Below are 25,213 nucleotides of genomic sequence, written 5' to 3' on the forward strand. Positions count from 1 at the left end.
AGATTCGCACTATTTATATATATGTGTGTATATATATGTATATATTTATATATATTTACAGATGTATATGAAACTCCAAAATGTACTTTTTGCAACTTAAACCTATGCGAAATTGTGGTTTTGTGGAAATCTTAAGGTGTAAAATACAGCACTGGAAATGTAAAAAAATTTCACACGTTACTTCAGTAACTGCGTTTCCCCAATCAGAAAATGACTTAATAAGCTACAAAATTAACGCTTTTAATACAAGAAAAAGGGGACGATAATACATTCCTCAGTGACATAGAAGAAACACAAATCACTCCTCTGTGTCTCTGTCCCTGTCTCTCATCTCCCTCCCCTCTCATGCACAGATCAGATCACGCAAACCCTAGACCATCAGGATCATCAACGCCCCCCCTCTCTCTCGCGCTCTTTCATTACATCCATTCGCAGATTGATCCGATTGATTTGTGCTGTATCGATAAATCCATAATTTGAGTTTTTTTTTTTTCCTAATTTTGTGTCCGCGGTTCTGCAATTCCGGAGATGGCGTGCATAAAGGGTGTGAGCCGGTCGGCGTCGGTGGCTATGGCGCCGGACGGCGGTTACTTGGCGACCGGGACCATGGCTGGGGCGGTGGATCTCTCCTTCAGCTCATCGGCCAGTCTCGAGATCTTCAGGCTCGATTTCCGGTCCGACGATCGAGATCTTCCGCTTGTCGCCGAAACACCCAGCTCTGAGCGCTTCAATCGTCTTTCTTGGGGCAAGAATGGATCCGGCACCGATGAATTCTCCATGGGGCTAATCGCTGGTGGCCTCGTTGATGGAACCATTGGTCTTTGGAACCCACTACCTCTGATCCGGTAATTGAGAATTGTTTGATTTGATTTCGAGTGTGGATTGGTGTTTTGGAGTGGAGATCTAGCTGAAGCGTTTGTTTAGCTGGTGAATGGTTGTTCCTGGATGCAATCGCCGTTTCTCGATTTGGAAACTGAATGGGATTTCAGGCCTTTAGTTTATTGGGGTGATGGTGTAATAGAATGGTGGTAATGTTAATTTTCGGTGTAAGTTATTCTGAAGTCCGAACCTCCTCCTTACGAACTGGTGAATATTGCGGAAGACCAGTTATTCTTGAAATGAGTATCCATACGAAAGAAGGGTCCATAGGATCGAATCCAATTCATTTTCTTCTCTGTCATGCTTTGCATCTCTAGTTCTTAAACAAGCTCCATTGCAGAATAAAGAATCAAGGACTGCCATCTAGTTTCTGTATGTTTCTAGCTTATGTATAGCAGGATTATTGTTGTGGTTTAGAAGTAGAGGAGATTACATTTTTGAAGAATACGTCTTTGAATTGAATATTTTGGCTTACTTTTTATTCTCCTTCATCTAAATACAGAATGGGCGTCCCTTAGTATTTGTACTTCTTATATTTAGCGATATAATAATGGTAGAGTAGAATCAATCCAGAAATTGTTAGTTGAGATTAGGTATCTGAAGGGAAGTCCTTTCTGTTATTGGCCACTTATCGGGTCTTATTTGAAGCCATGTTTTGTTACGCTAGGGCCTGTTTCCTTGATGGAAAATTTCAAAATTTCCTTTTTGTTCTCATTTGAGAATGAAAACACCACTGAAACTGTGTTTGGAGGGATTGCGGAAAAGTTTGCAAATGAAGGCACGGTAACCTCGTTTTTGTTTTTTAGGCACAAAAAAGAAAACACCTTCCTGGTGTCTCACTGTTTTCAGTCCGAAACGGGAACACATTCATTTTGGACTGATATACATGTTTTTCATGTTGTCTTAGGCTCTTAGCTTTCTCAAACTCATTTTAAGTAAAAGAACAATTATAGCATTTTTGCTTAGGAAAGGGACATAACTTCTTCTTCTTTTTCAATTGAAGCATCAAACAGGTTTTGTTTGACTTACTAAACACGTTATCAGAATAGCGGGCAACGAAAAATAAGAAGTGTTTGCATTCACTATTTCTTATGGAAAAGGTAGCCAAAAATGTTTCTCGAACCAAAATGTCCCCCCTCATATTCTCATTCTGGTGTGGCATTATAGGATGAACGACTTGGACAAGAATTGAGTGATGATGTTCATTCAAGAAATATGGTCAAGAGCAGTAGTGGATCGAGGTTGATTTCAATTTTATGTTGCCCATTTAACTGAGTTAAGGGCTTTTGTAAGCTGCAAGCTGCAATTATCCATTTTATTTCTGGGTAATTAATTTGGTATTTTTTTTTTCTGATAGGTCAATAGATTTAACTGTAGAGGACCAAGGGGGTGGGGAAACCCATTTGCAAAACGAGCTCAAAATACTGAATCCCTATACAAGAAACTCAAAGATCAGAAGAGAGCTCTTGCATTAACTAATATACACCAAGGCATGAACATCCATATGCAAGTTTCTACTATACGAAAAGTTTAAGTCTTTAATTCAGTTATCAATCAAAACAAAAATGGAAATCCCTCTCTATCAAAAGCTCTCTTGTGCTGTTCCTTCCAAATCAACCAGAAAACAGAGAGTAGATGTTAAAATTATTTGGTGGAGATTATTTAGTCTTCTGGAGTAAGATAATTCAAATAATCCATCCATATAATGAGGGCTCTCTTCTTTTCAGAACTGATGTCGTTTTTATGCAAAGTGAAATTGTCATTGGGTTGGAGTGCCATATACTGAGATTAAAGAAGTAGGATCACTGAGTTGGTTACCTATTGGTTCTGAAGAGAAAATTGTAGATGTTCATCTCCATTTTCACCACAGGAGTTGGACCAGAACTATATTGTTTGGGTTTCGTCGTTAAATCTTGATCTAGCTGCTTCATTCTGTCGTGGTGGCTTTAGTTTCTACCTTCCTCTAAATTTTTCTATTCTGACAATTGACTTTTATGAAGGTTCCATCGAATTTTTCTATTCAGACCATCCTGTAGTGTATTAAGAGACCAATATAACAAGTCTTGCCTGGCCTTCACTATGTTGCTGTTAGTACTTTGGTATTATTTTTTTGAAATATTTTCTCTTGGAGACCTGGGGGTAGTGTTTCCCATCCTAACTTTTTGTCACATCCTGTCTTGTTTTGGCATTGAGACATGTCATAACATGGAGGAGCAAGGGGTGACACTACTCAGTCTTTTCTTCCTCTCTCCATCTCTTTACCAATCATGAAAAGTGCCGCTAGACCTAGTAATTTAGTCTTTCAAGTCCTGCTATTTCTCTGAAGCTGGCATGTGATTTTCTCTGTTCTTTTGTTTAGTTTTTCAACAAAAGAGTGAGAATCCAGATCAGCATCCACTGAGTTCAATGATTTGTCAAAATCAAGAGTGAATTTTCAATGGGAGTGATCAAAAGAAAGCTTTTAAAGAAATTTCATGTCCAAGCTTCCTCTGAAGCTTTAAGCCTTGAAGCTTTGGTTACTCTTGATGACGTTTCTTGAAGCTTCTTCGAGCTTGTTATGTGGTTTGTTTTGTTGCTTTGGAATGTTTGTTTAGGTTCCTATTCAGTGATCGAGATTTAATTTGGAGGGTAATCTCCTCGATTTCCCTTTGTCGAGGGGTTTTAGTTGGCATTTGTCTTTTTAATCAAGAAACATGATTATCAAATGCATATTCTTAAATTCTTTTGAAAATAACTTAAAACAGAATTTATTTTCAGTCGGCATTCTCGTAAAATTTACCTTTTTCATGTAGTAACGTATTCTCAAGAACCAAAACAACAATCAGATTTGAAAAAGTATTCTATATTTGTTTTTCGTGCAAGTTCTTGCCGAAAGTATTTTCTGCGACAGAATGCAGCCGTATAGTATATATCGTAAGATAGCCTGATAACTGCCAGTTAAAGCTGTTTTGAGAAGGTGGACATGTCATGTTAAGTGATAGGAATCCATGCACTTTAATAACCAGTAAACTGGAAAGGTGGATGGTTGTTAATATGGCCTGGATATTGGTAAGATCAACAGGGTGATTACATGTATCCCTCTTTTCTTATGGCTGAATAAATATCACGTGCTTTTGACCTTATTTTTGTAAGTAGCTGAGCTGCCAATTCCTGTGGACTTCTGTGCTGATTATTGATTTGCAATAAAAGTATCAGCTGGTGTATATTTGGATTGAGACTATTGTTTTGTTTGGAGGAAGTATACTTCGGCTTCTGTATTTGATGTTACTCCCTTTTCAGTTCTGAGGCTGGTGAGAAGACAAGTGTAGGACAACTTTCTAGGCATAAAGGACCTGTAAGTCTCCTTGTCTTCCTCTTTTTACTGCTTATTATTGGCGTTCCGTCTCTTGATGCTTAGGTTAATGGTTTGGTTATGTTGATTTCTCAATTCAGGTTCGCGGTCTTGAGTTCAACACTATTGCACCAAACTTGCTTGCTTCTGGGGCTGATGATGGTGAAATTTGCATTTGGGATTTGGCTGCACCAAGAGAACCTTCTCATTTTCCTCCTCTCAGGGTATGTTGGGATCTGAGGATTTTTACCATATTTCACTTGCATATGAATCTATGTATGTTGTGTAATAAATGGATATTTGCTCCCAATATCAACAAAGCCTTACACCCCTAGGTGGGACATCATGGATCTTTTTAATGAAGGCATTCATCAGTGAGGGATTAAGGTCTGGATTTGTTCAGTATAATTTTAACTTCTAGACTAGACAGATGTATTTGAGGATTCTTTTGCCCACAAGCCACTGTAGTGAGCAGCGACCATGCTGGTGTTTGGATTTTGCACTTCTCAGCTACTTGCTTGCCAGTGAGCAGGCCATCCAGGCACAAATGCGATTCGTGTTTTGGAAATATATTGGTTCTCGACTGCTCTGCCCTTGCATGTGAGCTGGTTTGTCTCTGATTGTAGTTTCGGCGGGTTTTCCCAAAAAGTGTGCACATTATCGGAACATAATCAGACTTCTGCATGGAATGCATCATTTACAATCCGTGATGCATTGTCCCAAGCATGATATTGAATGATGCCCAAATAGGTTGTGTCTTGGCCAGGCCTTGACATTTTGTATGGTACTCTGGTCTGTGATATGAAACAATCTCCTACTTATATTGTGGAACTGCCAAATTTTCAATTGTACTTGCATCTCTTTCCTGATGTTGATTGTTGAAACTTTTATTTTCATGGGCATTTCATGCGTCTTGTCTTGGTGGGTAAAGTTCACTTAATTATAGACACAAGAATGCAGAATTCTGTCACTTGTGTCCATCAATGCTCTTTTAAGTTAACATTGTTGGTTGACTATGATGCCTATAAGGAAGATGAAGATCAAAGGGTGAGTTTGCTGAGGCATCTTAGCCAAGTCCTTATATTATTTCTTGCAGGGTAGTGGTTCTGCTGCTCAAGGGGAAATTTCATTTTTATCTTGGAATAGCAAAGTTCAACATATATTAGCCTCCACTTCTTACAATGGGACAACTGGTGAGAAACAAAGATATTATCCCTTCTTTTTAAATTCTTAAGTGCTGTTTGTCTTCTTATTGGCGAAAGTCTAATTTCTTGCTTTTCAGTTGTATGGGATCTCAAAAAACAAAAACCAGTCATAAGGTAGCTTTTGACCTCTAGCTTCCTCACATGTGTATTTGCTTGGTTTTTATTATCTTTACAGCTATCTAGACAACACTAAATATGATTTACCCTTTACCAAATGGCAGTTTTTCAGATTCAGCTAGAAGGCGTTGCTCAGTTTTGCAATGGAATCCTGATCTGGCTACTCAACTCGTTGTTGCATCAGATGAAGATAGTTCTCCTTCTCTCAGGGTAATGACCTGACTTGGCATTGCTATCCCATTTATAAACTCAGGGTAGGTAGAGTGTCTTATTGATCTCTCGTTGTGATGGTGTTTTGCACAGCTTTGGGACATGAGAAACATAATGTCACCAGTTAAAGAATTTGTGGGGCATACAAGAGGTACACATCTATGCCAATAGTATTAGCTTTTGTTGTTACATTAAAAATTTTATAATTCCTAATGTCATATTGATAGAGGCAGGGAGGAGGGAGAAGTTGATTTGGTTGTAGCACACAAATGCAGAATCCTTAGTACTGGTCTCATGGTAATCTTCTAGGTGGATTAATTTGGAAAGTGGTATGGATAAGTAGCTTGAGGTTGCATTTAGTCACCAAGAAATAAAATCATATAGGATAGGATAGGATAGGATGGATCTCATGTCTAGAAAATACCGAGTATAAGAACAGTTCCTAACCAATTGAGTTTTTGGAGACCTAACTAAAATTGGTCAAAAATTAAAAAATCAAATGGATTACAAAAATAATGTTATGGAACCCTGACAATATAGAATACAGACAAACAGAGCATTGTCTTGGTGGTGACAGCCACCACGGTGATCACTGTCGACTGCGCGTGTGAGCAGCGCCACTGCTCTTAGCTACCGCCTCACGGAGACTTCCTTCTCTTTCCTTTTTCACTTTCTTGTCTTGTAAGAAGAAATCATTGCCCTGATGTTTGTGTGCAGTTAACTTGATGTCAAAAGTGTCAATTTTATCTGGTTAGAATTGTCAGCTTGATATAATCTCTCTTTGGTTTTTTTAATCCTTTCCTCCACTTATTTTCTTTATGTTGACAAGATGATACTGTTCTTATAGCGGAATAACCAGTCTATCTCGGGAATAATGATTTTGCTTGAACATGTGTAATGCAATGTGGAAGTCCATGTTACTTTTAAGTGTAATCAAAGTTTATTCTTTAGATACCTGGTATGGCTCACTTTTCTTGCTGCGGTTTGTTTTTACATCCTTTTGTCTATTAGTGAAACATACCATTTTCCACGTGCATAGTAATAAGTATTTGCTCTTATATCTTTTAATTTCCACCATTTGTATCTGTTTTGAATGTATTAAATGTTCTGCTATAACTGAGTTGATGGCTTCTCTGCTTACCTCTCCCGCTTGCATATTCGACATCAGGTGTTATTGCAATGTCGTGGTGTCCTAATGATAGTTCCTATTTGGTCACCTGTGCTAAAGACAATCGAACTATATGCTGGGACACAGTTACTGGAGAGGTACTTATTAGGATGCTGGTTTTAGGTTTCCCATCTACCTTTACTAGTTCACATTTCATATTCAATTTCTATTCTTTATTTTGCGTCACTCATTTAGTGGCAATTCTGGCTGGTATTATGTCAGGCTTTATGTTGTGACAATTTCCATTTACTTATGTTTGGCATAGATTGTTTGTGAATTGCCTGCTGGGTCCAACTGGAATTTTGATGTACATTGGTACCCTAAGATACCTGGAGTTATATCAGCATCTTCATTTGATGGGAAGATTGGCATCTACAATGTTGAGGTATTTCTTTTCCTTTTCTTCTGTGTTGAAAGGTCTGTATTTGGTGCACCTTGTTGAAGGCCTAATGATTTCAATTTGAGAATATTAGAGATGGCAAGGTAGAGAAAGACTCAAGGCTTCCTCTCATATGATGCAGATAACTAAAATTGGCACCAAAGATGTTTTCTGTTTATAGATTCCTTTGAGATATGTGGTCTCTCTATTAGAATGGTTTCAATTGGATCTTGGAATTATGAATGCTAGAAAAATACCCACACTATGCCACGGGACAAAAAATAACCAAAGTAGTACTTCCATTAAGGGAAAAGAGAAACTCTACGTATTTTCATTTATCCCCAAATTGTAAAGTGATTGCTTGAAAATAGACAAATGACATTTACTCTCTTGTTCTCCAATTTTTGAACATTTTTTTTTTTTTTTGGCATAGAAACCGAGCTAAATCGTAACTTATTTCTACTTAAAAGACAAAGAATAACATATGTGATTCCATTTTAAGTTATCATTAGATTGAGATTTTTTATAGATTAGGAAAAATCAGCCCTAAACATTTGATAATAACATCGGGGTAGTGAACTTTTTTTTTATCTAAAGTATGAGAAAGTATGACAATTAACTATATGCAAGTTCGATTTGGAAATGTGTAAAAACAAAAGTTCTACTGTGCTTAGCAGATAAGTAGGGAAAGAAATAAAGAAAAGAGAAAAATTTGTTCGTATAGATTAAAGGAAAATAAAAATAAAGAGGAAAGCAAGAATAATGAAAAAAGGAGACAGTGGATAACCTCATGTTTTTTCTGTCACATAATCTTAGGTTTGCTGAGAAAAAAGGAACAATATCATACAAGAAAAGAAAATGAAAAGAAAATGAAAAAAGTGAAAGAGTAAAGGCTGGAATTCCGGCAATATCTCAAAAAAAAAAAAAAAAGGACAAAAAAAAGAAAGAGACTCAGAAGCCAGCAGGATTCGAACCTTTGCATCCTCATTACAAAAGTGGCTAGTTCCAGCTGGGCCACGTCTTCCTTTCCCTTTATTATTGTGACAACATATTTAAATAATTAGTAAGACCAGATGGACCAATCATAAAACGAACGTGTAGTGAGTTTGGATGCACGCCTGGGCTATTCTCTTTTGGTATATTTCGTTAATGTACTTGAAGATTTCCATTATTAATCTACCTAGATGTATAGATGCATAAATTTGTTCGTAGATATAGACATGTACTCATACAATCTCCCATTATTTTGCAGGGTTGTAGCCGCTATGGTGTCAGCGAAAATGAATTTTGTGCTGGTAATGCTATCCTAATGACTGGAGTTTTCTTTTGTCTGTCCTTTACAGTTTATTAATAATTTCATGTTTCTGCTGGTCTACATTTGGTTATATAGTGTAATACTGTCTGAGAAGAAATGATATGTCAGCACAATTACATTTAGCCAGGTTAAAATTTGCTCGCGCGTGTGCATGCCCCCTATGGACGGGGAAGAGAGAAAGAGAGTTCGTTTATCAATTGTTTGGTGTCCTCCTCTCATGCTTCCCTCTATAATTTGCTTATTAGATATGGTCACTCTTCATCTCAGCTTGATTCTTGCCAGTTGCATGTCTTAACTCAAGCAACTCAACAGAAATTAAAGAACAAATGAGAAAGTTGATTCTCTCATGTAATATGGCAAGTTCTAGTCAGCTTCTATGATGTGACAACCAAAGCATTCATGCTATTAGTTTTTTTATTTTTTCAAATTAATTCTGCACTCGTTGGAAAGGGAGCTGATGATGAGTCAAACAACTTATATACTCTATTGCTCACAAACAGTTTGCATCCTTTTTCACATCTGTTAATTTGTCTGCTGTGGTTCTCTTGCACTCCAGAAGTTTAACCTCTATTTTCCCACACAGCAACTCCGAGAGCTCCAAAATGGTTTAAACGACCTGTTGGCGCATCCTTTGGTTTTGGAGGCAAAGTGGTTTCATTTCATACACGGTCAACAGGAGGTTCTACAGTTAATTCCTCAGAGGTACATGTTTTTTACCCTTGACTACTTTTGCTATTTAGATCTTAACATTCATTTTTTTTCAATGTGTTCTTTTCCAGGTTTTTGTACACGATATTGTTACAGAACAAACTTTAGTGAGCCGTTCATCTGAATTTGAAGCTGCATTCCAAAGTGGGGAGAGATCTTCATTGAAAGCATTATGTGAAAAGAAGTCTCAACATAGCGAGTATGTCACTTATTCATTTAGATGATTTTTCTTTTTATCTTCTTTGTAGAATAATAACTCTTTTCCTAGCAGATCTACGGATGACCGCGAAACATGGGGGTTCTTGAAAGTTTTGTTAGAAGACGATGGAACTGCAAGGTCAAAGCTACTTACTCACCTTGGTTTCGATATTCCTGTGGAGATGAATGATGGTTCACAAGAGGATCTCTCCCAGCAAGTTAATGATCTTGGGCTCGAGGATGTAACTGCAGATGTAGTAGTGCAGCAGGACAACAGTGAAACTACGGTGTTTCCTACTGATAATGGCGAAGATTTTTTCAACAATCTTCCTAGTCCCAGGGCTGAGACACCTGTATCAACTTCTGCTGATGGCTTTGCCACTGTGAGTGCTGCCATGGAACCATCACAAGACGAAGTAGGAGGATTTGAGGAGAGCTCTGACCCGACGTTTGATGATAGTGTTCAACGTGCTTTGGCTGTTGGAGACTACAAGGCTGCTGTTGCATTGTGCATATCTGCTAATAAATGGGCTGATGCTTTGGTTATTGCACATGTCGGAGGTGCCTCCCTATGGGAGAGTACCCGTAACAAGTACCTTAAGATGAGCCGCTCACCTTACTTGAAGGTGACATGTTTTAAGATAACTGAAATTTGTTTTTCTCTCTTTTTGGATAGATATTAATTTGGTGTAATACCTTGGTACAGTAGGATTACTTTAAATCTATCTCATTTATTGAATGAATCATCTTGCTTTCAGGTTGTTTTTGCAATGGTGAATAATGATCTCCAGAGCCTTGTGGACACCAGGTCCCTCAAATTCTGGAAAGAGACACTCGCTATTCTGTGTAGTGTAAGTTTCTTAATACTGTAGGAAAAATTGGTAGAAATGAATTTAATTGTTATGTTATTGTTGGTTAAGACACTACACCAGTTGGGGTTTCTGTAACAGGAACTTTCTATGGAAGTTACTGTTGTTATGGCCCTCATCAACCCATGCTCATGATTAATATACTATTATTTGAATGCCTTCTGTTCATTTGCTTAGTATGATGTGCAATGAATCCTTTTTTATGCCATATCCTTGCATCTGCTGCTTTATAGCAGGAATGATAGAAAAATTACTATTTTGCTGTGCCGCTTTGATTTTGATCTCTCTGTGGACACTGGTGGTAGAGCTGTAAAGTCATGTGGATGCACATGATATCTATCTTCCTCAGAGAAAGTCCAGCTCGCTATATATCCCTGATAAGTTTCCATCTCGTCTTGATTTGACGCCTGGAAGTAATATATCCAAGCTAGTTGATTGGAGAGCCTAAATCACATCATTGATGTACTGAAATTGTCAATCACTGGTGTAAAATTTAGTATCATATTACTAACTAGCACTGCTTTGGACATCTACTGATGCATCTAAATTCTGGTTTTTTAAAGTTTGCACAGGGTGAGGAGTGGGCAGTGCTCTGCAACTCGCTAGCCTCAAAACTTATGGCAGCTGGTAACATGTTGGCAGCAACACTCTGTTTCATTTGTGCTGGGAATATTGACAAAACAGTGGAAATTTGGTCGAGAAGTCTGGCAACTGAACATGAAGGGAAGTCCTACATGGACCTTCTTCAGGTTGTTACCTCCTTTTAATCGTTTTATGTCATTCGTTTCTGGTCAACTGAAAAGTATTCATATACGTGTTTTCTTCGGATCAGGATTTGATGGAAAAGACCATTGTCCTCGCATTGGCTAGTGGCCAAAAACAATTTAGTGCTTCAGTGTGCAAGCTTGTTGAAAAATATGCTGAGATATTGGCTAGTCAAGGGCTTTTGACAACAGCAATGGAATATTTGAAGCTGTTGGGGACAGATGATTTGTCACCTGAACTAGCAGTCTTGAGAGATCGTATTGCTTTCTCCGTGGAAGCTGGTATGCTTTTGCTATAGCATCTGTTTACACATTCTTAAAGACAGATTTGCATGCTCAAAGTCCAAATAGTCTGGTTTTGATACTTTCATTGAAGCTACGATACAAAAATGGACATCCGGTCATGGATTGTACTTAGTATGTTCCGTTCCTAGCATACATTGAGAGAATCGCTTGTCCTGCCTACTAGCAGTTCCCTTTCTATGTTTAATGAATGAGATGTCCGTACGGCCAAGGGGGTTTCAACTAATTAGGAGCTACTGGGAAGGAAGTCTTATCCCTGTTTTATAGAAGTAGCTGGAGGGCTAAGCACAGGGAAAGCCGCTTCTGGAGCAGATTCAAAGCCCAGTTAATAGTTACCGGTGGGAAGAGTTTAGAACTATCTTTCAGTCCACTAGACCATTTGCTGTTGTTTTTTTTTGTCTGTTTTATCTTTTCTGCTTCGTCTCTTCTCTAGTAGAATCCAAAAGCTCAAAAGAATAACATGAGCCTTAGGAACATGAGGTTAATCGTGGGTAGCAGAATTATTTGCAATTGCTATATCCTTCTACCTAATAAGGACAGGGTTGACAAAGCTTCGTTCCTTAGGGTGGGCGGGTTCAAACTTTCTTGAATAACAAATTTGTTGAAGTACTTTGAATTAATCATTTAAATATAAACAATGGGGTTGTTTCTGCTACTTTCTTGGCTGCAATAAAATATGTCTTGAGAAGCAGCGTAGGAAGTGCAATTATTTGATACTTGGGCTTCCTTTCCCATTAACAACATTGTTTTGATAGGGATGCAACAAGTGATACTAATATCTGGACTAGTTTAAGATAGTCATTTTATATACAAACAGCACTCGAAGTGTATAAAAGTTGAAATATCTTTAATCTTCACTGTTATGTTTCTTTAAAGCTAAAAGTGTGATTGAACGTTTTCTTTTGAATTTGTTGCAGAAAAAGGAGCCAACATCTCTGCTTTTAATGGCTCTCAAGATCAAAGAGGTGCAGTATATGGTGTCGATCAATCCAATTATGGCATGGTTGATGCTTCTCAGCACTATTATCCGGTGCGTTCATCTAGCTGTTGAGCTTTCCGATCTTTTCTTTTCTCTTCATTTCTTTTGCAACTAAGTTTTTCTGTGATTGTCGATGTTCGGCCTGTTCTTATGACTGCTTAGGAAGCAGCACAACCGCAGGTGCAGCATACTGTTCCTGGTAGCCCTTATGGTGAAAATTATCAGCAGCCTTTTGGTTCTTCATTTGGGAAAGGATACAATACTCCCATGCAATATCAGGCTCCTGCACAGCCGTCTATGTTTGTTCCATCTGAGCCACTTCAGAATCCCCAGGTATCTTTGGTGGATAAATAATCTACATTGGCATGAAGAGGGAGCTGATACTGTATTAGATTTTTCTGATAATTTATTTTACTACAGGCTCTATCGGAGCCTTTACCTTCTTTACCCAATGGAAAAGATTGGTGAGAATATAAAAAGCTGAGAATAACGAGGATAAATGGTGAATTGTTCAAAAGAGTGATGATCAAATTTGGGAATAGTATAGTGGGATATTGTCATTGCTCTTTCTCTCATCTACAAATGAATTTTTTTCATTTGCTGTCTCATTGCCCCAAAGAATAGAAAAGTAACTACTTGCTTGCTACCTGTGCCCTGTGGAGTATGAGTCAGATAATGTGCTGGCACACTTACTGTAGTAGTGGTTTATAATTGAACTTGTACATATGTTCTTTTATCTTCTAAATATGAAAACTTATACTAGCAAGGATGAGGACAATGTTTTATCATGTTTGCTTTGCATACTGTGACCTTGATTTCTTGCAAAGGATCACTGGGTTGACCATTTTTCTCTCTTTCTAGCCAAGTTTTGTTCCAACTCCTGTAACCAATCAGCCCGCGACGAGATCGCAATTCATACCAGCACCTTCTCTTGCGCTGAGGAACCCAGAGCAGTATCAGCAGCCAACGTTGGGTTCTCATTTGTATCCGGTATGTATGTCTACGTAGTACCAATTTTGACCATAGAAGCTTCTAAATTGACTGACTCTGTTCTCTTTTCATGTCTCATAGGGAACTGTTAATCCTACTTTTCAACCTTTGCCTCATGGACCTGGTCCAGTTGCCCCTGTGCCACCACAGGTGAGCTCTGTTCCTGGCCAGATGATGCCACAAGCTGTGGCTCCTTCTCAAATGAGGGGGTTTATGCCAGTTACTAATCCAGGGGTCGTTCAAAAGCCTGGGCCAGTTTCCATGCAGCCGGCTGGTCCCATTGAATCAGCAGCTGCACAACCAGTTGTTTCACCTGCTGCACCCCCACCTACCGTGCAGACAGCCGATACTTCAAATGTTCCTGGTAGGAGCTACCTTTCTTGTATATGATTTTATAAAAATAGCTGCCTTTCTCATTATTTATGGTTTATGAGGGCTTGTTTGGTTCCACTTAAAGACAAGTAAAAAACACTAGTTGGCTTTCTTGCCAAAATTTATCATCCATATTTTAAACATGATGTAGAAATTATGTCGTGAAGGTTTCAAGTATTGTTGAAATAAACTCAAAGATCCCACTCCACGGAGGTTAGATTAAGAAACTTGTAAAATGCAAAATCAATTCAAACATGCCCGTGTGCTTGCATATTGGATGTGCTGTGTTTTTGTTTCTGTTTTCAGTAAGCAAGACTTGTTTGATTCTGCTTTTAGTAGAAAACTGATAGCTTCTGATGCTCTTAACCCCTCCCTCCCTGGAAAAATGGTCATGACTATCCCAAAAGTGCCTGAAAGTTTGAAGAAACTGATAACCTCTTTTGGCGCATGGAAACCAGGCCTTAATCTCGATTTTGAGCTTTCTTTATATTCCATCCTTTGGTTTTTCACTAGGCACTTGAGCTGGCATAAATGGAGTCAATTGCAATTCCTAACTAGTGATTTGATCAATTCTGTTCAAATTTTTGTATGAAAATGCTACAACCCATGAAGCATACAACCAGACGCCGAGCTCATTATTTGTCTAGAAAGGGGCTACGGCAAACTTCCGTGCTACTTTTTAATTCCATCTCATGCGTACGAGTAACTCTAAGCACTTTACACTTGAGTTAGCATCCATTGGCTGAATAAATAGCTGGTGGAGACTGCATGTGCAAACTTTACTACTTCCTTAAAACCAATGAGAGTTCGGCTTTCCCTTGTGGTGTCTTGATGGTATTCCTATTTGACACATAACTGGAACTCTTTTCTGCATCCATGCACCAGCCCACCAGAAACCAGTCATCACAACATTGACGAGACTCTACAACGAGACATCAGAAGCATTGGGAGGTTCACGTGCAAATCCTGCCAAGAAGCGTGAGATAGAAGATAACTCTAGGAAACTAGGTGCCTTGTTTGCAAAGCTCAACAGTGGAGACATATCTAAAAACGCAGCTGATAAACTTGTCCAGCTTTGTCAGGCTTTAGACAACGGTGATTTTAGCACTGCTCTGCAAATACAGGTGCATTTCCTGCAAATTAGAGAGTAACTATTTTTGTTATTGCACGAGGCAGTAGTGTATTCAATGATTTTTGTGTCTTTCGATTATTCTTCTCCAGGTACTTCTCACGACTAGCGAGTGGGATGAGTGCAATTTCTGGTTGGCGACGTTGAAGCGGATGATCAAGACGAGGCAGAATGTGAGACTAAGCTGAGAAGAGGCCAATTCTCTCAACGCATCTTCTTTGTTCTTTTTTCTCTCTTAGCCTTGTGTGGTGGATTTCGTAGGGGAATTGATCATTTCTGTGGAAAGAATGGCTCTCTTAGATTGCTACTGGAGTAATTTTTGGTCTTTTGTTATAGAATGTCTTTTTCCATTGATGTTAACTTCTGAAAGCCGTTAGGATAGTTTTTGAAGGAGTTGGTGATTATTGATTTCCACCCAATATATGTAGCGTCAAGGAATTAGAGAGCATTTTACTAGCCTTGCTTGGATGTTTTTGACACAATATTTTTTGCTATGAGTTACTCTCCTGGGCTGGTCCCCTCTGCGATGCATGAATGAACGATTGTTTACGAATCATTGGTATCTTTTTGGTGAATAGCTTGTCAAAGAGTGAGAGAGGCTTGTAACGAGAAGGCAATTCTTCTCGATGTCGGGGTGAAGTGTTTTGGTTTTGTTTTTATTTTATATTTCCATTATCTAGATAAGGAAGACAGCAGCAAACACTGTCGCTGAAAAATAATAATATTTTTTAGATAAAGAAATGGGAAAGGCAGAAGTAGTGAGAGAAGACTCGGTGGGATGTATTAGTTGCTGTTGTTCCAACGAGCAAATCCACCTTTAGGATTTTCTGGCTGGCCTATGTAATCAAGTCAACATTTTGCGACAACTGCAAAAAAGTAGTAGGATTGCGGATCATGTGCAAGCTTTGTAATCTAGTGTTGCGACTATTGACTTCTAATTATCATAGTAGAAAAATAAAGGCACGTTGCTGGTATGAAAACCTCTTATAGAATTCTCTGTCCTTTTAGTTAGCTTTGCAAAGCACATGAACGATTAGTCATCAAGGGTGCTTAAACTTCAACCGGAGTGTGGAAGCAGACGGTTCTTTTTGAATCTCCAAGAGCATGTGAAAGGAGCAAGTAGCAATGTAAGCAAAACAACAATCATATCTAGCCAGAAGTAGGATTAAAATAAGAAAAGCCTCCCCTCGAAGGTCAGCCTGTCAATGCTAGTTTACACAAGTTATGAGGTGAAATTCAAAACCAATGAAGTGGGTGAAGTGACTGGACACACCAGAGCCTAGAAAAACTGACCCATAACTCATTCAATCATCAAAAAGGGCCAAGAGCTCGAGGACAAACAATGCCCTTGGGAAGATGAAATATCTTCGATATCTTCCCTTGTTTGGCCAATGCATTACAATGTCCCGTCGTGTGTTTGTATAAGCAATTCCATGCTCCATCTTCTCATAATTCTGTTTTATATTGCTACTCCAAAAAGAATCAACTCTATGGTGGGTCCTTATCAAATATTCTACTCATATAATTTAGTCCATGGCTTTACGTGTGAAAGAATTACCGTTTTCCCCAGCGAAGCACTCAGAAGAGCGGAGCACTGAGAGATTCTAACAAGAAAAAAGGCTCCTTTTCTTTTGGAATGATTAATGGTCTGCCTGCACAAATTGGGCGGTCCATTCGAGGAAATGGGTGTTGAGGTCAAAGGTCCATGCATAGATGATGGATCTCAAAAGGGTATGTAAGAAAAGAAGAGGCACATGCTGGTATAAAAATATATTATAGCTGTAAAGCCTTGACATGAGGAAAAAGATCCACAGATACTTTCATCCTTGGTTGCTAACTGCTGATAGCTAAGAGACAGCATGCCTCGTATTTCCAGGGTTTTGAATATACTAACTTTTCCTCCAATTCCTGTTGTTTTTGTTATTGACTCCACTTATTTGCACAGTTGGGCACTTTCGGTTTTGGCAGCAACAACGATTCTTGCCTGCTGGAGTCTCACATGGCTGTTCTTTTTTCTAACTCAAGTATAGTCCTAAAATTTTGTAAACCGGCCCATAACAGCGAAGATTAATCTGCCTATCTTGCACCAGATTCTTCTTTCAGGCTTCCTTTCCCCTTTTGTTGTTTGTAGCAGTTGAATGTCTTTCATCTGTCCTAAGCTCGAACTTACGGAAGAGGAGGAGAGAGGAAAGATCCATGGAGGAGACTTAAAGTTGGAGATGTGATGGTGTCACCATTATATCAGGGTTGTTACCAGATAGTTAAGATCAGGTTGCCACCTGCGCAAACACCAGTATCTGTCGTTTGACGCACAATTGTGCTTGAGTGGTTGACGTGACACATGTATATACGATTTTCTAAAGTCATGATAGCCACCCTAACCAACTCAAACATATTATTTTGTCCAAAGAAATTCAAACTTTCTTCTTATGATAGATTATGGAGGGGTTGTCCGCATCTGCAACTTGCAGCTTCTGGTCGATCTACTATGACCACCATGAGCACCAAAGAGATTATTAACACAAGAAGCTACTGCAGAGATGGAGAAATCTAACAAACTAGTTCTTCAAACCGTCCCAGTTAGGAGCCATTGTTTTGTTGACCAGAGGAGAAAATTTGCTGTTCAAGGATCACCTGATTCTTTGGAGGGAAATAGATAAAAGTTCCAGATTGAGTTACTCCTTTCAACAGAAGGAACATATTAACTGTAAAAAATGAGATTAGGACAAAATTAAAGGACTCCAAAAGTTAGCCTAGCTCTCTTTGTATTGAATAGCAATTTCCTCATACACAATATTTGCAGCATTCAGGTATGAATACTGATAACAAGTACAATTGACATCTATAAAAGGTGGTGAGACACCAGTGAGGTCCCCAACATAATCAGAAAATGAAAGAAAACACATGAACTATTCAATTAGAACTCGATTTCTTGAGGGAGATCCGACAGGATATCTACATCAATGCAGTTTGCGATCAAGCTGTAATGACTGAGTTTGTGAACGAACTGCCGAATCATCTATGGCTGGAAAGCTTTGGGGACTTCCCCCGACCGAACGGTTTCTCCTCACAACAAAGGCAGCATCATCTCTGCGACAGGATTGAGATTGAGTTCTTACCCTGTTCATGTATCTTCCGCTACCAAATCTAAAACTGTATGAGTGGTTTGGCAATTTCGAAGGAGGCTCAAGTCCCCTACCCTGCCTTTGCACTTCAGATTCTTCGTCTGTATTTGCAGCCATGAGATCCATCAAGTCACTCCTGAACCCCAAATCCGAGAACACTCTTCGTGAATTTCTCATAGCTGGTTTTGAAAATTTCCCATCCAGAGCGTCTAGATACTCCGTGTCAATGTTATCTAATCTAGAACTGCTCTGCACATTCCTGGATTCGACTGGCTGTCCCATCGTCTCCACCATCAGGCATGGATTGTTAAACCCATTCCATGAATGAAGAGGGACCAATTTGCTCAGCCCGGTCAACCAATCGACAATCTCCTTCATCGCTGGCCTCCTCTCTCTACAAGATCTCACACACTTGGCAGCTATAACAGCTAATTGCTTCCTAACGACCGGATCTTTTGGGGGCGCCATTCTCGGGTCATAGACACAAAGGAGCTTTCCCTTTTTAATCAAGGGGATTGCCCAGTCCACGATGGACGGCGGCGAGTATGCAACATCGATGGCCTTCCTCCCACTGATAATCTCCAACAGCAATATCCCAAAGCTAAACACATCAGTCTTAGTACTCAAGTTATCAGGGGTCACATAGAGCGGATCAAGATACCCGAGAGTCCCAGCTGGGGGTGTGGACAAGAGCCTAAAATCATTGACATGACATCTGAGAGCCAACCCAAAATCGCCCAAACGAGCATTGAAGTTCCTATCTATCAACACGTTAGCAGACTTTATGTCTCTGTGAATTATAGGGGGGTACTGAGAATGAAGCGTCTCAATGGCCTTGGCGATCTGCAGGGCGAGCCTAATCCTGCGACCCCAATTCAAGACACGCGTGTTGGAATGAAGGATGTCGTAAAGCGTACCGTTGCTCATGAACTCGACGACCAAGAGGCGGTTCTTGGAGTCGCTTGCGAAGCCGACAAGGTTGACCAGCCGGGGACTCTGGATCGTGGACAGGATCTCGAGCTCGTTGTCGACCTCGGTAGCGAGCTCGAGTCCCTTGGAGGGCTTCTTGACGGCCACGTGGCGGCCGCGGAGGAAGGCCTTGTAGACGTAGCCATGGCTGCCTTTGCCGAGCAACTTCTGGTCGGAGAAGCCATTGGTGGCCGCCTCGACGTCGCTGTAGTCGAACTGCTGAATCTTGATCGGCCTCTCTCTCTCTTGCTTGAGAGGGCGTTGGTTCTTGGAAGACGACGACGACGGAGCGTGAGAGTGGGAGACGGCAATGGAGGATTCAGCTTTGCAAGAAAGATAACCCATCAAAGAAAAACTGAAAAGATCGAATTTTTGGCTGGTTCAAAACTTGAAAGCTGGTGATGAGAGAATTTATGGAGATAAATTCTGTTGGTCCTTGATGGCTTTATGAGCAGAGCTGTAATGGAGTCTCAGAAGAGAGGGAGAGGGAGAGAGAGAGAGAGAGAGACTACCAAATTGGAATCCCAAGGACAATCTAATCTACCGATGAATCCGTGGCATGTATTAAGGTGGTAATATTATCACGCAAGCATACCTGTATTGCAGACCTGTTCATTTTACCTTAAAGTCAACGCGGTACATTTACTGTATCTGTACACACCCTCTTTTTCATTTTTTCTTTTGCTTTTATTTTCCTCGCAAGTCCTTTTCCAACTCATCTTCTGTTCTGGTCTCGTCTTCCTCCCTTTCTACCTTGACATTTACCTTTTTACCCTTGATGATGCCCAATCCATACATCCGAGCATTTTCCTACGCACATATGAGCATTGGAATGCACAGAGAATAGTGGTTTTTATAGCATTTAATAACTTTTCATTGCACAATTCTTCATTTTCGACTGTTTCATTTATGAAATTACAATAACAATCCGTAAGGTAATTAAAGTATGTACGTGAAATTATTATTCTCGTCCATTAAATACCGATACGAATTGCACCGATATTACATGCTCTTTGAAATTCGAAAGTCCCGATTACTTAATCGGTTCGATTTGGTGTTGAACTTTCATGAAAATTTAGATTTTCCGTTATTCTTTTGTACCCACATTCCAACTTTCTGTAAACTTTTTCCCCTTTGTCGTCGAAGGGAGACAGTGGATAAAGATTCCAAAATCCGCGACTTTGGAGAAGTGGTTTGTCTGGACAGAGAGCTACCTCTTCAGCATCGCACAGCACTATTGTACTTTCGCAGCCTGTAGGGCATCATTGCAGTAATGCGTTAATATTACAGCTAGTGGCCACGAGGTCTATGTACACGCAATAATACAAGAGGACTATGATTTTGTTATGTCATGTGCGTATTTATCAGCTTGGCATATATCTGGTGGTTGATACCTTGGTCCAGCTTCGAGAGAGAACGATCGATTGCTTGCTCCTAACGTTGTGGGTCTCCATTATTGTCCTCCTCTTCTTTACGAACCTTTTGTCAGCTACACAACGACAATGCTAACTACAAAAGGGGAAAGCAAGGAGAACAGAAAAGAACAAGGTCTTTTTGGCCAAGATCTGAGTCGATAGCATTGCAAAAATCGTAGCTTTTGAACGGGTCGCGATGTTTCGGTTGCTCTAACATGTGTATCTTGCTCCTACCGGATATCACCAAAGCCGCGATGAACGACACACTAATTCTATGTTTAGACATTTTATCGCATATTTTTTGGGCGAAAGAGAAAGCTGGCGGTAATTGTCGGTCTAATTCAGGAAAAATTCTAGTTGACCGGTTAAAAAACTCAAGTTGGTGAATGAACAAATTTACAATTTCCATCTTTGATTCTTCTCTCCTTTCCCTTTTTCCCCCAAGTGGTCACCAAAGAAGTGTAGGAGATGAAGTGTAACCATCCAATTCGTGTGTATATATATATATATGATGGTGGTCGCTGCTTACCCATTAGGCACGACCCAACCTACGTGCCTTAAAGGCACAACCTTGGCTGAGACCACCACGTGAAATCAAAGTAGTTTCCTCTTTTCCTTGATTCGTCATCGACAAGAACGAAACCTGAAGATCCACATCATTAGCTGCACTGGTTAAAACACAACTCAGGCAAGCAAATCGATGCACCAGTTACTTTCAGGCCCCATAAAGTCACTAGTCAATTATCGAAAGCAGCATGTCATCATCAGTTAAAGTTCTACTCTTTACTGTGCATTGAAAGGAGAAAAAAGCTTCATAATTTTTCCATCACTTTCACCTGTAGATCGGCCATTTAAGTTTTAACAGTCCATGGCTGAGAGCCTGAGAATGACCTACTCATCATGACAACGGTCCTCTACTTTTTCTAAATGAATTTCGAAAGACTACTGCTTCGCAAAATTTACTAGAGTAAGGAATCGAAGATGACGAAAAGTGCCTGGATTGGCAAATCATATCTAAGCTCACCAAGGATCAATTAGTTGTATTTTTTCTTTTTCTGGCTTACCAGTCCAATAATGTGAGTCTTTGCATCAAAGAACCTAGCTCAATCTCTTCTTCTTGAACTTGCAGAAACATTGTTCATTATGCTGAACGCAATAGCTAACCGCAGCAGTTAGGTGCATCACACAGAGGGTGAAAGGTGCCTTTTCACACTAAATATCAGGATGACAGCACACACACACCCCACAACATGAGTCGCACATTCTAGTGATTAGTGCAAGGTTGCGTGACTTCAGAAAATGGCAAGTTCCAAGCATGGATACACAGACCTCTCTTCCATTTACAGGAATATAGAGAGAGGCTGAAGCCTGGCAAAACACATAAAGAAAGGTTAACTGATGTTGGTGTCTCCCAATTCGCCCGTAGAATGAAAAAGAACAAAAATTGACAACAAATGGTTCAATGAAATTAGCTTCGAATACACCAGTTATATGCCTCTAAACAATGATGTTTCCCGTAATTTCTCGAAACAAGGAGTACAAAAAAGTGTTCAAGTGGGCAGATACAAACTTAATCGAAAAGATGGGATGACTAACAAATGAAAAACAACTAATTTTTCCTCCACATGGAACCTTAACAACTGTTTTCTTCATTCATTTTACTTTACAATGTGAATGTGAGGGACATCTTTTTGGCTGTAATCTCACCCAGTCCCCTTCGCCAGTTCGAATGATCGCAAAGTTACAAGTAAAACAGAATAAAAAGACCTGCATACTGTGCAACTGCCAATAGCATTTACATGTATCACAATATGCTAGCAATTCTATAGGGCTGTAACTTAACTTTGGACATATTAACATCTTGTACCTTGGTGAAAGTGACAACCCATGAATCAAGTAAGATTCAGTTTCCAATTAATTTCCAAAAGACTGCAGTCAAGCACACCTTTAACTCTATCCAAAGCCATTTGTCTATGCTGAAGCAATAACTGAGAGACACCTTCTGCTTGCTTTTCCATGTCACCGCATGACCTCCGGCGAGGTAGTTTCCTTGAGAAACTTTTCCATTTTGACTCAAAAACACAGGCTGCACAAAATGTGGAGAAAATCAGAGCTTAAAACTATTGGGTACTCACAATCATGTGGATGCTTGAGCCAGTGGCATGACAATAATTCTCATCATGATATGAGGAAACAAAACATCTGGGCTGAAAATGTGCAAAGGGTAAAACATAAGGGAGGACGCCCACAACTTGCAGAAGGTGACTCATTGCAGGATGGTGAGCAATGAATGTTGCTTATATTTCGTACATGTTGCACTTGGTGAGAGTTGCATATTTTCAAAGACATGGTTGTAAGCTTGTAGTTGCCGATGTGGAAGAAAGACATGAGTTTCAAGCTAGCGCTCTAGTCAACTAACAAGAAAGTTAGAAAATACCTTCACTTCGGTCCTTGAAGCCCTGAACAAGGCAGGCACAGAGCCATGGCCTTCCAGCTCGAGATGCTTTGGCACCACCGTTAAGCTCCCCATTATGTTGCCTCAAACTTCAAGACATGCCAACCGAAGAAAATAAGCACTTAGGTATGCAGACAGAAAACCACATGCTATCTAATTAACCACAGATGCAATGAGGCGTACAGATTCAAATATTCGAGCATTGTATGACATGACCATCAACGAGAAAATATACAACCCAAATGAAGAGTAGAGACAAGAAGCCAAGTATCTGCCTGCTATTTCAGATACTAATTGACAGGGAATCAGAGTGGAAGAAAGATCGCAAGAACATTTCCAAGTTAGGGGAAGTCAAAGCAGAGGACTACATAGCACACTTAACCGTATGAGGGGGAAATACAGTTCATGAGCCAATAGCAGCATATCAAGCATATATCAACATGTACCATACGACTCAGTCACATACTCCAAACTTCCTACCAACACACTCGAGTCAAATGCTTAATACATTCCTCCAGGCATAGCCAGTCGAAAAGAGAATATAGAGAATGGAACCAGCATCAATTCATGAGCTGCCGGAGGAAGGTGATCCCTGCCTCCTGAGCATATAGAATGAAATAATCTGCAAAAGCTACACATTTTCTAGTGCATTAATGTATCATGAGAATAGAACATTACAAGAAAATGCACATCGCATCAAGGGAACTCATTAGATACATAACTTGGTCGTCAACCAACTCAGCAAGAACCTAGCACAATTACATGAAAAACTACCAATGTACCTAGACAACGCACAAAACCGTTCAAATGTTCAATCTTTTTTCTGCTCCCAGTTACATAACCACCAACAGATCCACCTATCAACGCACAAAAAAAGGAACTTTTCTCGAAAAAGAGATTCAATCAAGGAACGAAGCAGCATTACCTACCGGCGATGGAAATCGTTGGTGACGCCAACGTAAGTCTTGATAGGGGGGCTGGTGGAGAGGATGAGATAGACGCACCATGTTCTTGAATCATCCGTATTGGGTTCCGATCTCGTTCTTGAAATCGCCGACGCAGACGCTGAAGGCGAGGATCGCGAGAGCTTCAATGGAGATGATGATGATGATGATGATGATCTCGAAGGGCCTTTGGGCTTAGTAGAAACAGAGCTCGGGTGCTTGATGGATCGAAATGTCCCGGAGAGAAGCCTCGTCATCTGGAGATCAATCTTGGGCAGATTCAGATTCATTCAGCTCCTGCCCAATCGTGCCGTACGACCAAAACCTCGGATGCTCCGATTCTTTCGCCGGTGACAGTTACTGATGAATTGAGGGTAGGTAGTTGGAGGAGCAAACCAATTACAAGTTTATTCAGATTATTTCGTGAAAAATTAGTAGTTTGTATTGTTTATAAAACTCAATAAATGAAAATAATTTTATTTTTTCAAGGAAATATTTAAATATAATTATACTCGATAATGAATCTTTTTTCATTGTTTAATTATTTCAAGCGATAGAAACGAGCATTTTTAGAAAAATGTTTTTAAATTTATTCATTTTCCACAAAACAAACGAAACGTAAATATTAAACTATACTTGAGATCGAGTTGAAATGTTAATTACATGTAATAGGATTAATTTTGCACAAGTTAGTGATGAATTCAATGCATACAACATCGATAATTTTATCTATATGTCTGGATTAGTAATTTACAATTAGTTAATTTCTCTTTTATCGAGGTAGTAACTTTTCGAGAATTATAGATAAATACATCGCAAGGAAACACGGTTTTTATGGGTAATGAGTTCTTAAAATGCTTCTCATGTGTGTGTGTCTATGTATATATATATCCAAATAGTAATCAAAGTAATCAATCCAATTAATAGTAAGTTCTATTATAAATTGTATTAGGTCTAGGCAAGTTATGATTATAATATTCGTTTGCATGTATAATGTGAAAAGAAATATGATTTCAAGCATATAATAAGAAAAGGGCAAATCAGTAAGAAGAACTTGCCGATTGTAGGGTATGTAAATTAAATGATAGGAATTTAAATATAGAAATGTAAACGCAAGTATGTAAAGATAATAAGCAAAGATACAGACCAAACACAGGAGGTAGAACCTACCGATTGCGGAGTTTGTTCTGGATATGAAAAACACTTTTTTATTAAGAGAAACTGAAAGAATACAATATGAAAAATTGCAGAGATATAAAAGGATTAGTAGACCCTGTGCATACAAATGCAGATATTAAAACTTAAAATCCACAGACCATCAGCAGATCTGAAACTTATAGGGAATCAAGAAAGAAGATGAGGATATAAAGGATACTTACTGGATCTGGT

General features: G+C 39.4%; 3 protein-coding genes across 5 annotated transcripts; 1 reads left to right on the forward strand and 2 right to left on the reverse strand.

The window, feature by feature from the left end:
• Positions 1-278: 278 nt before the first annotated feature.
• Positions 279-15,423, forward strand: LOC115742212 (protein transport protein SEC31 homolog B). Of its 2 annotated transcripts, none has more exons than XM_048278447.1 (22): positions 279-845; positions 4,159-4,213; positions 4,312-4,434; positions 5,307-5,403; positions 5,493-5,529; positions 5,637-5,742; positions 5,836-5,893; positions 6,911-7,008; positions 7,176-7,295; positions 8,542-8,584; positions 9,188-9,306; positions 9,384-9,511; positions 9,581-10,136; positions 10,269-10,361; positions 10,943-11,128; positions 11,212-11,425; positions 12,364-12,476; positions 12,588-12,758; positions 13,287-13,415; positions 13,497-13,779; positions 14,673-14,911; positions 15,009-15,423. In XM_048278447.1, the coding sequence occupies exons 1-22, from the start codon at positions 529-531 to the stop codon at positions 15,102-15,104; spliced, it is 3,381 nt and encodes a 1,126-aa protein (XP_048134404.1). In that variant the 5' UTR covers positions 279-528; the 3' UTR covers positions 15,105-15,423. The 2 variants fall into 2 exon arrangements, with proteins under 2 accessions (XP_048134404.1, XP_030532210.1); XM_030676350.2 differs by having other exon boundaries at positions 9,584-10,136.
• A 2,213-nt stretch (positions 15,424-17,636) lies between these two features.
• LOC115742213 (serine/threonine-protein kinase-like protein At3g51990) lies at positions 17,637-19,560 on the reverse strand. The gene has a single exon (XM_048279352.1). It carries the CDS (start codon positions 19,353-19,355, stop codon positions 17,877-17,879), a length of 1,479 nt encoding a protein of 492 aa, XP_048135309.1. The 5' UTR covers positions 19,356-19,560; the 3' UTR covers positions 17,637-17,876.
• A 2,493-nt stretch (positions 19,561-22,053) lies between these two features.
• On the reverse strand, positions 22,054-24,210 carry LOC115742359 (structure-specific endonuclease subunit slx1). 2 transcript variants are annotated; one of them, XM_030676594.2, is made up of 3 exons: positions 23,885-24,210; positions 22,863-22,969; positions 22,054-22,511 (listed from the first exon to the last, which is right to left on the reverse strand). In XM_030676594.2, exons 1-3 carry the CDS (start codon positions 24,112-24,114, stop codon positions 22,318-22,320), a joined length of 531 nt encoding a protein of 176 aa, XP_030532454.1. In that variant the 5' UTR covers positions 24,115-24,210; the 3' UTR covers positions 22,054-22,317. The 2 variants fall into 2 exon arrangements, with proteins under 2 accessions (XP_030532454.1, XP_030532453.1); XM_030676593.2 differs by having other exon boundaries at positions 23,810-24,210.
• Positions 24,211-25,213: the final 1,003 nt, after the last annotated feature.

The sequence above is a fragment of the Rhodamnia argentea genome, chromosome 5, assembly GCF_020921035.1.
Source record: "Rhodamnia argentea isolate NSW1041297 chromosome 5, ASM2092103v1, whole genome shotgun sequence".
NCBI classification, from domain to species: Eukaryota; Viridiplantae; Streptophyta; class Magnoliopsida; order Myrtales; family Myrtaceae; genus Rhodamnia; species Rhodamnia argentea.

Bases quoted from the DNA above. Each gene is read 5' to 3' on its own strand.
- LOC115742212 (XM_048278447.1), top strand. From the start codon at position 529: ATGGCGTGCATAAAGGGTGTGAGCCGGTCGGCGTCGGTGGCTATGGCG. The intron at 4,435-5,306 runs GTATGTTGGGAT...TATTTCTTGCAG, and splicing joins CTCATTTTCCTCCTCTCAGG to GGTAGTGGTTCTGCTGCTCA. The intron at 10,137-10,268 runs GTGACATGTTTT...TCTTGCTTTCAG, and splicing joins GCCGCTCACCTTACTTGAAG to GTTGTTTTTGCAATGGTGAA.
- LOC115742213 (XM_048279352.1), bottom strand. From the start codon at position 19,355: ATGGGTTATCTTTCTTGCAAAGCTGAATCCTCCATTGCCGTCTCCCAC.
- LOC115742359 (XM_030676593.2), bottom strand. From the start codon at position 24,114: ATGAATCTGAATCTGCCCAAGATTGATCTCCAGATGACGAGGCTTCTC. The intron at 22,970-23,809 runs GTAGGTAATGCT...CATGTCTTGAAG, and splicing joins ACCAACGATTTCCATCGCCG to TTTGAGGCAACATAATGGGG. The intron at 22,512-22,862 runs GTATTTTCTAAC...CATTTTGTGCAG, and splicing joins CTTCAAGGACCGAAGTGAAG to CCTGTGTTTTTGAGTCAAAA.